The sequence below is a fragment of the Macrotis lagotis genome, chromosome 2, assembly GCF_037893015.1.
Source record: "Macrotis lagotis isolate mMagLag1 chromosome 2, bilby.v1.9.chrom.fasta, whole genome shotgun sequence".
NCBI classification, from domain to species: domain Eukaryota; kingdom Metazoa; phylum Chordata; class Mammalia; order Peramelemorphia; family Peramelidae; genus Macrotis; species Macrotis lagotis.
The window spans coordinates 145,387,340-145,402,081 of NC_133659.1; the positions used below are offsets into that span (position 1 = coordinate 145,387,340).

At 35.1% G+C, this 14,742-nt stretch overlaps 1 protein-coding gene and 1 pseudogene across 13 annotated transcripts in view; one reads left to right on the top strand and one right to left on the bottom strand.

Moving 5' to 3' along the window:
• Positions 1-14,742, bottom strand: part of RYR2 (ryanodine receptor 2) — a 766,826-nt gene that overhangs the window by 368,470 nt on the left and 383,614 nt on the right. For all 13 annotated transcript variants that reach the window (XM_074222945.1, XM_074222939.1, XM_074222937.1 and 10 more), the window contains one exon: positions 9,203-9,298. In XM_074222945.1, the coding sequence (XP_074079046.1) occupies positions 9,203-9,298 (96 nt within the window). The remainder of the gene's footprint in view (positions 1-9,202; positions 9,299-14,742) is intronic.
• LOC141510852 (NEDD4-like E3 ubiquitin-protein ligase WWP1 pseudogene) lies at positions 1,992-8,660 on the top strand (annotated as a pseudogene).

Below are 14,742 nucleotides of genomic sequence, written 5' to 3' on the forward strand. Positions count from 1 at the left end.
TTGTGGATAGTTAATATAACTAGCATGTATTGGCAGCAAAACTTGGACTCAGGTCTTTCTAATTCTTAAGGTTTTATTTCAGGTAACAATTATTGACTAATTCTCCATAAGCAATCCAGTCTAGTTTCTAATTAATTCTCTTCTGGAACCAGTTCATTGTCCAACTAGAATATCTAAAATATGTTTATGGATAGATTAGTTCAATTCAACCCCATATTAGATCAGGATAAAAGTCATTTTTCAAAAACAATTTTAATGGATTTTGATGCAGTAATCTTGTGTATGAGTTATTGTGAATCTCATTAAGGAGACTAAGGAAGTCTAAGTTCTGACACAATCAGAATAAAGTCATCCACAAACAGGAGCATATGAGTATTGTACCACTTATGGAGTATCAGCTAATTTGTACTTTATACCAGAACACTTAATTAACTGGAAGGTAAATGTGATTGTGCTATTAAGGCATTGCAATCAAGCCCACAGGAACCCTGAAATGGGCTTGCTTTCAGATATTCATAATGAAAGGGTTACTTCCCTCCCAACTTCAGAGTCAGTGCTGATATCATCTGACTACACATCCTGTTACACATAATGACTAAACAATTCATGTGTTGTATGATACAGAAGTCTTTTAATTGGTTTTGGATATGGAGTTCTGTGAATATACTAAAGATTTGATAATACATCTTTAATGAAATTTTCATTTCTAAATCATATGATCTATATTAATGACATTTTATTTTATTCTTGATCTCCATCCTAAACAGAGTCATCAAATCTTTTCGGCTGACAGTATGGTTATTAGTACTGTTCTAGTCATACATTTTATAATTGAAGGGCAATTCTATTAAACTAACAGAATACAGCATTAAAGAGAACTATAGTTTTGTTTTGCTTTTTTCCGTTTTTTTTTTTCAAGGCAAATGGGGTTAAGTGGCTTGCCCAAGGCCACACAGCTATGTAATTATTAAGTGTCTGAGGCCGGATTTGAACTCCAGTACTCCTGACTCCAGGGCCAGTGCTGTATCCACTGCGCCACCTAGCCGCCCTGAGAACTATAGTTTTAAATAAAAAATATCCATTTATGTCTATAGATTAGCAAGGAAACTATTCCCAGCCGACTTCTGAAAAAAAAAAAAAACTTGATTGTAAAATATTTGAAGCAAACTGATTTAAATTTATTGCCATGAAATAAAGACACTGTATTGCAATGCGAAACATTTAGGTGGCTAAACTAAAATACACAGACTGGCACTGGGGTGGAAGGAAAAGTGGAAGGAAAAAATGTTAACCCCTAAAACAATATTCAAATGATTAGTTAGGTAATCTTCAAGTTGGGGTAATTTTCAATTATGTACATGCAAATACTATCTACTTCTCAAAGTACTTAACTAGTTATGCTATCTACATATGTATTTACTTAATATTTATACAGCTCTATAGAGCCTCAAATTAATATTTTATTTAATCTCATAGTTGACTGTGGATAAAACATGAATAAAAATGGAAATGTAATAGGCAATCTTTTTTTGTAATGTTACAGTGTCAGAATGACATTTTTCCTTTAAGTCAGTCCTGTAATGCCTAGAAAGCATTTTGGTTTCAAAAGAACCGGTGCGGTTGGGGGTTGGGGGCTGGGGTGGGGGAGGAGTCTGCGGTCTCCCCAGTCCGTGGGGTCCGTGGGGTCCGTGGGGTCCGCGGCTGCCCTTGGGAGATGACAATCCTCGGCTTGGAGGGGTGAGGAGACCCGCCTCCGGTAACTGAAGGGCGAGGAGGGGGCAGCTGAGGGAGGCGGACTGGCTGCCAGCCTGGAGAAGCAGCGTGCTGGGTTTGGCATCAGGAAAGACCTGAGTTTGAATTCTACCTGCAGTACCTACTGTGTGACCATGGGGATATGATTTCTCCCCTGAGGACCACTTTAGCTGCACCCCAGAAATTCTGGCTAAAACGGAATACTAGGAAACACTAACAACTGCCCTTCAGCAGCAGCCATGGAGGTATAGCAGAATGGTGATGCCATGTGTGAAAACAGAGAAGCTTCAGCAAGGATTGCAACTAGATCTGCCACTGAAGTTGCTAAAGGAGTAGATAACCATACAGCTACAAATTCAGTATTCATTCTGCATACATGTACTTAATGGAGACAGTATACCTTCATCTCCTTCTCATGTTGCAATCAGACCTAAAAAGACACCAGCTTCAAAACCACTTTCATTTTGGTCTACCAATAACACTGTTAATGGAGAATCATTTTCATCTGCAACAACTGATAATTCACCTGCTCTTCAAACTGTAATAGGATCTGAAAAAACTCCCATATCTACTAATTGTACTACTACTACTACTACTACTACTACTACTACTACTACTACTACTATAGATCCTGTAACTCAAGAAATTTCTGAGTGCTCTGAAAAGAGTGCATACTTGCCTCAACCAGTGCAGAAAGGTACATGAAGCTTTAAATACTGTAAATTCTGCCTCCAATTTAAAAAATAGTTTTACTATTGAAGCTGCCAAACCAAGACAGTCTTCTACTGTACCTGAAGAACCTAAAAGGCAACAGCCTGGAAATTCTTATACAGAATCTTTGCCACCAGAGTGGGAACAGAGAAAAGATCCTCATGATATGACCTATTATGTTGACCATAACACAAGAACTACAAAGTGGGAGAGACTGCAGCCTTTACCACCAGGTTGGGAAAGAAGAGTTGGATGATTGTGGAATAGTTTATTATGTGGACCACAACACCAGAACAACAACCTGGTATCAGCCTACTATGGAATCAATCAGAAACTCCGAGCAATAGAAGTGTCAGCATAACCAACTTCCAAGAGCTATGCAGCAATTTAACCAATGATACCTCTATTTGGGCTTCAATGCTATCCACAGAAAATGACCCACTTGGTCCTTTGCCATCAGGTTGGGAAAAAAGAGTGGATTCAAACAACAGAGCTTACTTTGTAAATCATAACACAAAAAAGCACAGTGGGAAGACCCAGGAACTCAAGGTTTGTTGCCGGAAAGTCTTTGCCTGAGGGCTGGGAAATCAGATATACTAGAGAAGGTCTTAAGTATTCTGTTGATTGTAACACAAAGACAACAACATTTAAGGATTCACATACTGGAAAACCCTCTGTAACTAAAGGCCCTCAAATTGCTTAGGAACAAAGCTTTAGGTGGAAACTTGCACACTTCCATTATTTATACCAGTCATGTAAAAATAAATGTGTCTCATCAGACATTGTTTGAAGATTCTTTCCAACAGATCATGGCTCTAAAATGCTATGATTTGAGGAGGAAATTGCATGTAATATTCAGGAGAGAAGGACTTGGTTATGGTGGCCTGGTAAGAGAATGTGTTGGGGTTTTTTGGCTTTCCCACAAAGTGCTGAGTCCTATGTATTATTTATTTGAGTATGCTGGAAAAGCAATTATTGTCTTCAAATTAATCCAGCATCAACAATCACCCCAGACCATCTTCCATACTTCTGTTCCATTGGATGCTTTATTGCAATGGCACTCTTTCATGGAAAGTTTGTTGATATTGGTTTCTCTTTACTATTCTATAAGTGTATGCTAAGTAAGAAGCTTACTATTAAAGATTTGGAATCTATTGATACTGAATTCTATAATTCCCTCATCTGGATAAGAGACAACATTGAAGAATGTGGCCTGGAAATGTATTTTTCAGTTGATATGGAGATTTTAGGGAAAATGACTTCTCATGATCTGAAGTTGGGAAGTTCTAATATCCTGGTGACTGAGGAGAACAAACAAGAGTATATTGGTTTGATGGCAGAATGGTGTTTTTCTCGAGGAGTACAAGACAGACCAAAGCTTTCCTTGATGGTTTTAATGAAGTTGTTCCCCTTCAATGGCTTCAGTACTTTGATGAAAAAGAATTGGAGGTGATGTCATATGGTATGGAAGAAGTCAATTTAGCAGACTGGCAGAGAAATACTGTATATCAACATGACACAAGAAATAGCAAACAGACCATTTGGTTCTGCAGTTTGTGAAAGAGACAGACAATGAAGTTAGAATGTGTCTAATGCAGTTTGTCACTGCATGACTACCCTTAGGAGGTTTTGCTGAGCTCATGGGGATTAATGGTCCTCAGAAGTTTTGTTTTGAAAAAGATGGCAGGCTGGCTCAGACTTCTCTGACCATGGCCCAGCCAAGGCTGCTTGGCTGTTCTTTTATCTCTCTCTCTCTCTCTCTCTCTCGTCCTTCCTTATGTCCTGTAACCTTTTTAATAAATTTTTGTTTTATTTCCACCTGTGCTTTCCTGAGTCTAAATAATGATTCCTCATAGGCATAACCAAACCCAAGTAGCCAGTGGCTACATTTTGGCAGCCAACAAAAGGATTCTCTCTACACAGACTGGGAAATTGGATTGAGCTCCATGGCACTGTCCTTAGCTCCATGAGCGACAACTGAATTATGATTTTTTTTCTGAATCTCTTATACCAAATGGCAGCCTGGAACATTCTTGGTTCTCTTTCGTGCTCAAACCACCTGATGCTCTGGTTTATAGCTATATAGCTCCAAGACCAGTCTCTACAGCATGCCAACCAGCTGTGCCAGCCAATCATTTCCTGGACCCTGCCTCAATGAAGCCCTCACTGTAATACATTCATCTCCAAATGGACTCTGAAAGGCCCAAAAGACTGGTCCTAAAATGACTGAGGTGGGAATGATGCAGGGAAGGAGGAAGAGAATTTGAATGGAACAGAATTTGGGTGGACATGTAAATTGACTCTTGGGATGTAAATTGACTTGAAGTAGAGAATTATAATTGTAACAGAAATAATTATAATCTTGGGTAGGGACCCTCCCCATTCTTAAAGTACCATTGTTTAATGTAAAATTTGTACTCTATCTCCTTGGGTTTTACTCTCTAATTCTAGGTCAAGTATAGGGAAAGGGAGTTCACCTTTTGCCCTCTGGATGAGAGGCAAGACATAAAAACCTGAACTGAACTCAAGTTCAGGGCTGGTTCAGTCTTCCCTGACCATGGCCCAGTCAAGGATGCTTGGCTGTTCTCTCTCTCTCTCTCTCTCTCTCTCTCTCTCTCTCTCTCTCTCTCTGTCCCTTCCTTATGTCTTATAACCTTTTTAATAAATTTTCATTTTATTCCCCCCCCCAAAAAGAAAAAGATGGCAAAGAAATCTGGTTACAAAGAAGTCATACATGTTTTAATCATTTGGATCTACCACCTTATAAAAGCTACAAACAACTAAAGGAGAAACTGCTTTTTGCAATAGAAGAGACAGAAGGATTTGGACAAGAATAACTGTGCCTTCTTGTCCAAGAGGAGTTTTTTGCATTAAAAACTAAGCCAAGTAAAATTGCACAGATGTTGTATATAAGCTGTTCAGTCCATACAGTGACCTTTCTGGAACTTTAAAAGTATAAATGTTCTACATTCTTCCACAAAGATATGCAAAACAGTTTAGCCTCTTTTACTTTTATTTATTGCCCCTAGTTTTATAGAGCTCTAAGTATATAAAATAATTGCAACCATTAAAAAAGACCTATATTTGCTTTACCTTGCCTATATTATCCAGAAATATACATGTATAAACTGCTCCATGTTCTACCTTATGCAACATCTCCAAGGATTTTTTAATTGCATGGCTATTTAGATTGGTATTAAAGACTTAGATTAATACCTACCTAGAGTACATAGAAAAATTCTGCTGGCTTTTCTGAAGACAGATGCCTAATTCTATCAACTTGTTTTGAGAATAAGTATATAGCTGAGGTTAACTTCTCTCTGTTACTTTAATGATATAGCAAAAATAATGAATGAAAACTTTATCTACATAATAGTCACATACAATAAAGTGAATGCTATACAACTGATGCCACTTAACAGTTTATTATAGGAAATGGACAGAACTCACTAAGCAACATAAACGTTTCTTTACATATTACCTTGGGGTGCTAGGTAATTTTCAATTTTTTAGAAAGAAATTCTGCTATTCCTAAGGGTTGGGTTTTTTTTTTTTGCTTTGTTTCATTTTAATTTTTGATTATATGTCAAATTAGGTTCATGGTAAATTGATGTAATTTGACATTTACAAATACGTGAAAGACAATGTGAACTTTCACTGCTTTTTATGTTCCAAGTATTAGTTACATAAATCCAAATCAATCAACAGTTACATAAACTTTTGAACACTTAAACTATTAAACTAGTGAAAACTATTAAACTAGTGATTTTCTATTACTCTTGAAATATTTTCATCCCTCTTTATGTTCATGTACAATTCTATATACCTGAATTAAATAAGCATATATTAAAATCTTGTCTTTTTTAATGTAGACAAAGTTATTTTCTGTCCAGAGTGAACATCATTTTAGAATTGTTTTTACCAGTACTGAGGGCATTTGCTGAACTGCAAAGATGTATAACAAATTATAAATCTGATGTGATTATGTTAAGTGCTACCTGTAGCAAACTTATTATGTGCTTCCTTATTAATATAAGAAAATTAAAATGACCATTTGTAACATGCTTTCAATATACCCTGTAAATTCCATTAAATTAACTTATACCAAAACAAGAACTTAAAGAAATATAAAAATTAATTTTGTGTCTCTACCCTGTCTACTCTCCAAAAAAAAAATTTTTTTAGTTAGTTTTTGCTAGGCAATGGGGTTAAGTGACTTGCCCAAGGCCATATAGCTAGGTAATTATTAAGTGTCTGAGGCTGGATTTGAACTCAGGTACTCCTGACTCCAGGGCTGGTGTTCTATCTACTGTGCTAGGTGGCCCTCCAAAAATTTTCAATTGAAACTTTATTTATAAATAAATTCTCTTATTTTCAAATGCATTCTAGAAGCTGGCAGAATGTATATGGGGCTGAGATTTCATGCTTCTATTCTTTAGATGGAAATATCTGTCAATGAATGTGATAGTTTATATCTAAAGCCTCAATTCAATACAATAAGCATTCATTATATGCCAGGTTGACAATGGGAAAACAAAGACTAAAAAAGTCTCTGTTCTTAAACATCTCCATGATACTCTTTTTTTTTTTTTTTAGATTTCTGTGACATGGTCAGTTCATCTATCTATTTAAGCATTTTTTCTCAAATCTTCTTTGCTTCATTCTGAGAACACCCCCAAGGTTCTGTCCTGGGTAGTCTGCCTGCCTCCACCAACACACATACACACACTAAACTATCACCATCTTGTCTCTCTTCATTAAATAAACAACAGAACAGTGACTCACTATCACCTCTAGTATCAAATATGAATTCATCCACTCAAACATTCAAATAGAACTTCATAACTTGGTTCCTTCCTATATTTCCAGCCTTCTTACATCCTACTCACTTTCATGTATCTAAGACCATGTAAAACTGTCCTCCTTGTTAGTCTCACAAAAGTCACCCCATCTTCAGAGGCCATGTGTTCTCACTGGCTGTCCCCCATGCCTGGAATTTTCTCCCTTCTCAACCCCCTTCTTCTGACTTTCCTGGCTTTCTTTAATTCTCATCAAAACACATCTTTGCAAGAGGTCCTTCCCAGTCCCCCTCAATGAATTGTATTATCTAGTATATATTTTTGTATATAGCTGTTTGTATGCTGTGACCTCCCCCCCCCCCCATTTGAATCTCTGGATTATCAGAATACTTGACACAATTTGTTGTTGCTCAGTTGTGTCTGAGTCTTCAGGATCCCATGGACCATACTATCCATGGGGATTTTCTTGGCAAAGATACTGAAATGGTTTTTACCATTCCTTCTACAGTGAATTAAGGCAAACAGAGGGTAAGTGACTAGCCCAGGGGTCACAACTCTGATTTGAATGCAGGTCTTTCTGACTCTAGGCCCAGTGCCCTCTACTGAGCCATCTAGCTGCCTCCTAGGCAAACACATGGAAGGAAGGAAGGAAAGAAAGAGAGAGGGAGGGAGGAAAAAGAATGAGGTACTGTAATCCTGAAAGATTGAACCTCTTTTAGCTCACTTTTGGTTGCAATGAGTCTCTAGCATTTTTGATACAAGGAAAAAATTCACAAGCTATGTCTATAGTGTGTTTGTAGGCTCTCTTTCTTCCATACCTCTCTTCCTTTCTCTGATAAAGCAGTAGTTTCTTTTACTTCTGAGATGTTGACAGGGGAGACAGAAATTGTGAGGCTACAGAAACTGAGAAACTGATGTAATGGTTGATGGGGAGCTCTTGTAGGATAGTGAGATGGTTAGTGACAACCACTGACATCCAGAAATGTCAGAGCCACTTTTCTTCTAATCTTTTTTTAAATTTTTAAAAAAAAAATTATTTTTAGGTAATGGGTTTAAGTGACTTGCCCAAGGTCACACAGCTAGGAAATTATTAAGTGTCTGAGACTGGATTTGAACTCAGGTTCTCCTGACTCCAGGGCCAGTGCTCTGTCCACTGTACCACCTAGCTGTCCCTCTTTTCTTCTAATTTTACTCTATATAAAAATATAAGTATGGAGTAACAACATGCTAAACATCTGAATATGTTTTAGAAAGTAACTTGAAAGAGTAAAATATTCAATGAGCTCAGAACTGTCATATATAGATAACAGATTTACATTTTTCCTATTTTCTACATTATTCCCGTTTCTTCTCCTAGACAAAATCAAGGAAAAATGGTGTGAGAAGCTCAGGTTTTGAATGTCACCTCATGATTAGATCACATATTACAACTAATTAAAATTCCTTGACTAGATAATTAATACATAGATACCTTTTCTCTACAAATAAAGATAACATGCAACAAGCTGTTATAATACTACCACTAAGGGGAGTTATTATCCCTAATTACTTGTCTAAGTTGAGTTATTTACATTTTGCTAGGGATACAAAAACCCCAGACAGAGAAGCTAGACATTCATTCCATTCGAACAAACATTCCTAATTCAGGAAAATCTGGGTTAAAGTCAACTTTTGATACATATCATATGATCTTGGGTAAACCATTAACTTCTCAATGTTCCAGGTAACTCTTTAAAATTATAAATAGCTGATATACATTGATAGAGGGAGTCTCCTTAACTGATATGATTTCATCCCAATAAAATCACAGATCTTACAAACAAAATAAAAATTCCTTAAATACACACAAACACTATATATGAATGTAAAGATTTGTTTTTTGTGTTTAAAAGGACAGAAAGAAGGAAAATATAGGAATAAAAGATACACAGAAAATATACCTGAGGATGCCTCCAGTCTTTCCAATCTGCTGATTAGCCAGTCCAGGGAGCCAGAAAATTGAGCACAATTTTTGCGATTTCCTCTGATGAGAGCCGCTAGAAAATAAAACAAAATTTATATTTATGTCTTTACTTACTATATCCCAAAACATTCATAACAAATTAGAATAAGGTATTATTACCTCAAATTTATTAAGAGTAGTATGAATTGTAGATTCAAGAAAAGACATATACATCCAGAGAGCATTAAAAAACTTTCTAGGCCATGAGGGTCTAATTTATTATTGTGAAATGAAGCACATCCATCATTCTCAAAAATTAACTTAAAGTTCATAACTTAAGACAAGGAGACAACACGGACATAACAGAAAGAAAATGAGATTCAGTCTAGGAGAGTGGAAAGTTCATTAGGATCTTGATTCAAATCACAGTTCTGATTAGATTTTAAACTGCCTGACTGTCTATATAAACTTGGACAATTGCCTTAATTAATTGCCTAGATGATCTCATATATAAACTGAAAGAGTTGGAAAAGAAAATCTCTAAACACCCTTCCTGATCCAATGTTCAAGTCTATAGATATAAATAGATATCTCTCTCTCTCTCTCTCTCTATATATATATGTATATATATATATATATATATATGACTGGACTTCAGAAAAATGCATTAACAGAAACATTGTGAGATGATAAAATATGCACTCAGCTCCTCTCAGGAGTTCAGTGATTGAGAACAATCCTGACAGATCTCTTATGGAAAACCTACATTCATATCCAGAGGAAAAACCATAGAGTCTGAAAGCAAACCAAAGCATACTATGTTCACTTTTTAAATTTTATTTTGTTTTCTCTTTATCATGTTTTTACCCCATAGTTCTAATTCTTCCTTCACAATATGACTAATATGGAAATAAATCAACACAATTATTACATGTATAACCTATATCAGATTGTTCATTGTCATGGGGAGGGGGGAAAGGGAAGGGTGGATGGCAGAAAAATGCAGAATTCAAAAGCTTGCAAAACGATGTATGTTCAAAACTACCTTTGCATATAACTGGAAAAAAATGGAGAGAAAAAAATAAATACTTTTTGACCAACAGTTTGTTAGTTCTGTTTTTGAAAAGTTTTTGGAGTGATAGACACAAGTGTATTCTTTCTAGATCACAAAGATTTTTTTTTTAAAATAAGAGATTCCAGTACACATTTACTATTAGAAGAAAAGAAGAGAGCATGGGAGAAATTTTGTGGTTCTGTAGAAGACAAAATAGACAAAATCATTACAGTCCTAATTAAATTAACAAGCTATGGAATCTAGAGAAAAGGAAAAAGTGCAAGAGTGAGAAGAGGGCTGTCTCCTCATTAAGGATTCCTCTTAAGGATAATGCTTAAGCTTTCATTTTTCTATAAAATCAAAACAATTAAAAAAAAAGAGTACCAAGTCTCACCATTAATGCCACAATTGATCTCAAATCCAGCAAATTTTATCTTGATGTTTCAGTTCTATAATAAATGAAACCATTTACAATAGGCTTTGGATTAAATTAAATTGTAAGTAAATATCAAATAGCCAGAGTTACTTTCTTATTCTGATGGCAGGAAAACATTCTCAAATTATGCTCAGATGAAAGGTCAAATTTTGGGAAAAAGAAAAAAAAACTAAGTAGAAGAGAGCAAACAACCCCTAGCAATTGTCAAGATACCACTATAAGCAATTATAAAATCATAAAATTACATTTCAAAATAACTCAGTTTAGTTAAATTACAAACAGACTACAGAATCTGTTATTAAGATAAAAGTTCTATAAAGCCTTAGTTTTGTTGATATTGACTTTCTATCTAATTCCTATAAAATGTTATAGCTATGACAAATCCCTCATAGTGAACTATTTAAGAAGTTAATGGGAGTACAGAATAGGGTGCTATGAGAAAAAGAGGAAAGAGGTATGCTTCCTGAAATTATCTAAAAGACAATTCTGAAAAAAGTACATTTTTTATGAATGTCAAATAATACATATTCTAGGAACAAATACTAACAACAAATTTATTAAAGTTATATGGAAAGTGTCTTTAATAACATATTACTCTGAGGTTTTTTTTGGTCTTCTTATATTCCAATAGCCATGGTAAAAATGTGCAAAAAAGATCACGATTAAAATAACTGTGGCTTATGTACAAATATCAATTGGAGAGGACAAAGAAGCAGAGGCTTTTTATTTAAAAAATAGGTAAACTCATCTAAATTAAATTAACATGCATTTTAATATACAATCACTTCAATGTAAAAAGTAAGATAAGTGAGGATATTAAGAGGTATTTCCCAAAGTATGATTCAGAAAGAAGGAATAAGAAGCCAAACACAGACTAGACACAGAAGTCTCATGCCTTTAATCATGAATTCTATCCTCTGAAAAAATTTGGTAGGCACTGGACAGGAAACCATTAGATCACAGAAAATATATTAGTTAACAACCATTTAATTTACCTCTCAAAGAAAGAGAGAAGGCAATCAAAGGTTATACTGATTTAGAAAATAAATTATCTAAAATATCTCTTGAAGAAGGAGATGTGGCACATCATCTGACAAATCAGAAAAGGGCAGTCAATGGAAGGTTAAAAAATCAGCTATAAGAAAACTTGACAAAAGATCCAAATAAAAGAGTCATTTCAAAGGCATTTAAAAATACAAATGGAACAACAAATAGAAGGAAAATGGGAAAGAGTAGGAAAGAGTTTTCTTTTTCTTTTCTCCTTTTTTTTTTTTGCAAGGCAATGGGGTTAAGTGGCTTCTCCAAGGCCACACAACTAGGTAATTATTAAATGTCTGGGGCCAGATTTGAACTCAGATACTCCTAACTCCAGGGCCAGTGCTCTATCCACTGTGCCACCCAGTTAAACATTTTCAAGGAAACCAGATATATATTCTTTTTATATTTTTGTCTTTGGCAAAGCAGTGGAGTTAAGTGACTTGCCCAAGGTCATGAGCTAGGTAATTTATTAAGTGTCTCAGACTGGATTTAAACTCAGGTCCTCCTGATTCCAGGGCTGATGCTCTATCCACTACACCACCTAGCTGCCCTAGGAAAGAGTTTTCTAACAGTTTTTACCACCTTGGTAGTCACTATAATAAATAGTATTCTAATGTTTTTCCTTACAGAGAAGGTAGAAATGACATTAATGAGAATGAAGACAAGAAAGGTATCCTAATGGGACTAAGTATATAGAAAGATTTTTGTTGGAAAAGGCACAATTTTCAGGACATTGTAGTATCTATTCACAAGTTATCTGAATGTGGAAAAGACATTGAAGATATGGGAGGAAACATTTTAGATTTTCTTGATACAATAAAAAAGTGACAAAAAACATTAACAACTATTGATTTATACACTTACTTTCCCTTTTATACATTTTTAATGACAATTATCTACACATGAACTGATATCTTCCAAAGGATGTGATAGGGAATAAACAGATTTTCTAAAAATGATACTCTACAATGGTCTAGATCTTTATGATAATTTGCTGAAATATGCAGACAATATAAGATATCCCTATGCTTATTATTTATGGATTTAGAAAAAAGCATTTGATACCATAGAACATATTGTCACCTTAAAATGCTGGCTTCCCACAAAGTATCTTCTATCCAAATACCAAAATCTTTCAAGATTCCTTCAAATATTTAATAATGGGGGGAAAAAGTAATCAATAGCCATTAGATTATAAATATAAGGCAAGATATGTAAAAATAAGACATAAACGCGCCAAAGTTGTTTGCCTCTATGATGGAGGAGATGCAGAGCACACTCCCAGATGAAGAGAGATTCCTCACAGATCATGAGGTCTCCCCTACATGTTCCTTTTCTCACATAATATTCTGCTGATGGCATCAAATCATTCTGGATGAAATCTGTAATCATGCAAAATAGTATAGAATGACCAAGGGAAGTCAAAAAAGAAAAACATACTTGTCCAGATTATGATATACATTTGAATGGAGAACCTAGAATCTTTCTGGCAGGAGAACAAAATACATTGCCTTCAAGAAATTGCAAGTCATGTAGCAACTCAAGTATCTACAAACAAAAGACTGCATTTTAACTCCAAACTTCCACCTGCATTATGATGTAATTGCAAGCATGAAATACAATAGTTTTTGAAGGACATAAAATGATGATTACATAGAGAACAATGGAGAAATAGGTGGTGCATATGATAGGGCAAAATATATAACCAATAAGGAATTCCAAGAAGATCAGGAGTAAAAGATGTAATCAGAGAAATGAATAATTGTAAAAGGTGAGATAAACCTATAACGAGTGAAAAAGATGACAGGTGATCAACCTTAAGAGTTTCACTGGTGTCCTCATGATGACCACAGAAAGTAAGGCAAGCCTCCAGAATACTAGGTGGATGTCTTATGGGAAGAAATAGAGAAGAGTAGCAAAACATAGGAAGGTATAATTGAGTAATTTTATTGCAGAGGGAATATCCAAAATAAGAAATTACATCTTTTTATCAGAGTAGTAATATCCCAATTACTATAAACATCAAGGGAAAACAAATTATAGCAGACTTGAAAATATTTTAAATATCTTGCCACCTGAAAAAATATCTTAAAAACTTTTTTTTCTGCTCTATTCTTAGGGAAAAATCATATATTTTCCAAGAGATGCTTTAACAGAGTGTATAAGTAAGCTTTCATTATTTAATTTCCTTTTTGTGCTTATGTTACCAATGAAGAAGTTGTTTCTGCAAATCATGCATCTTTTAATATGGAGGGAGTCAATCTCAGGAGTAGGAGGCAGCTGTCTGACATAATGGAGAGACCACAGGGTCTGGAGTCAAGAAGACCTGAGTTCATATCCAATGTCAGATACTTATTGTGTCCATGCACAAACCTCTGAATACTTACCTTCCTCTGTTTCCTCAGTTATATGAAGATAATAATAGTATATGAGGATAAAATTAGATAACAGCATTTGCCTCCACATTCCCACAAGTACAGGGGTCTATTAAGTAGGGAATGTGTTACGGCAGGAAATAAGACAAAAGGGATTTAAACACAAACCTAGTAGTGTACCAAAGACTAGCCTAAATATGTTTAGGGTTCCATCACTAAAATGTTGACCATAGAAAGATTAACATCATCAATTACAGAAAATGAAATTGCTGCTGTATAAAATCATAATATTATATATGTCAGTGTAAGTAGTAACTACAAATTAGGAATCACAAAATTCCTGAAATATGAAGTCCTGACTTAACATACTGCACTACAGTATCTTAGCCATCAAATGTTAAGTACCGACATAGACATTTCACTTGGAAACATCAATTTCCAGAATGCTACTCCTGTGGTTCTCTTCCTCTAAGCAAAGGAAAATGTTGTGGCTGTTGAATATAAAGCCATGGAACTTGGTTTATAATCTATGAAAACTACTAGATTCATTATCATCATTGATAAAAAGTACCTAAAAAGAATTACAGCACTCTTACTCTTTCTTAACTCATATAAATTCAGATTTATGATTTCAC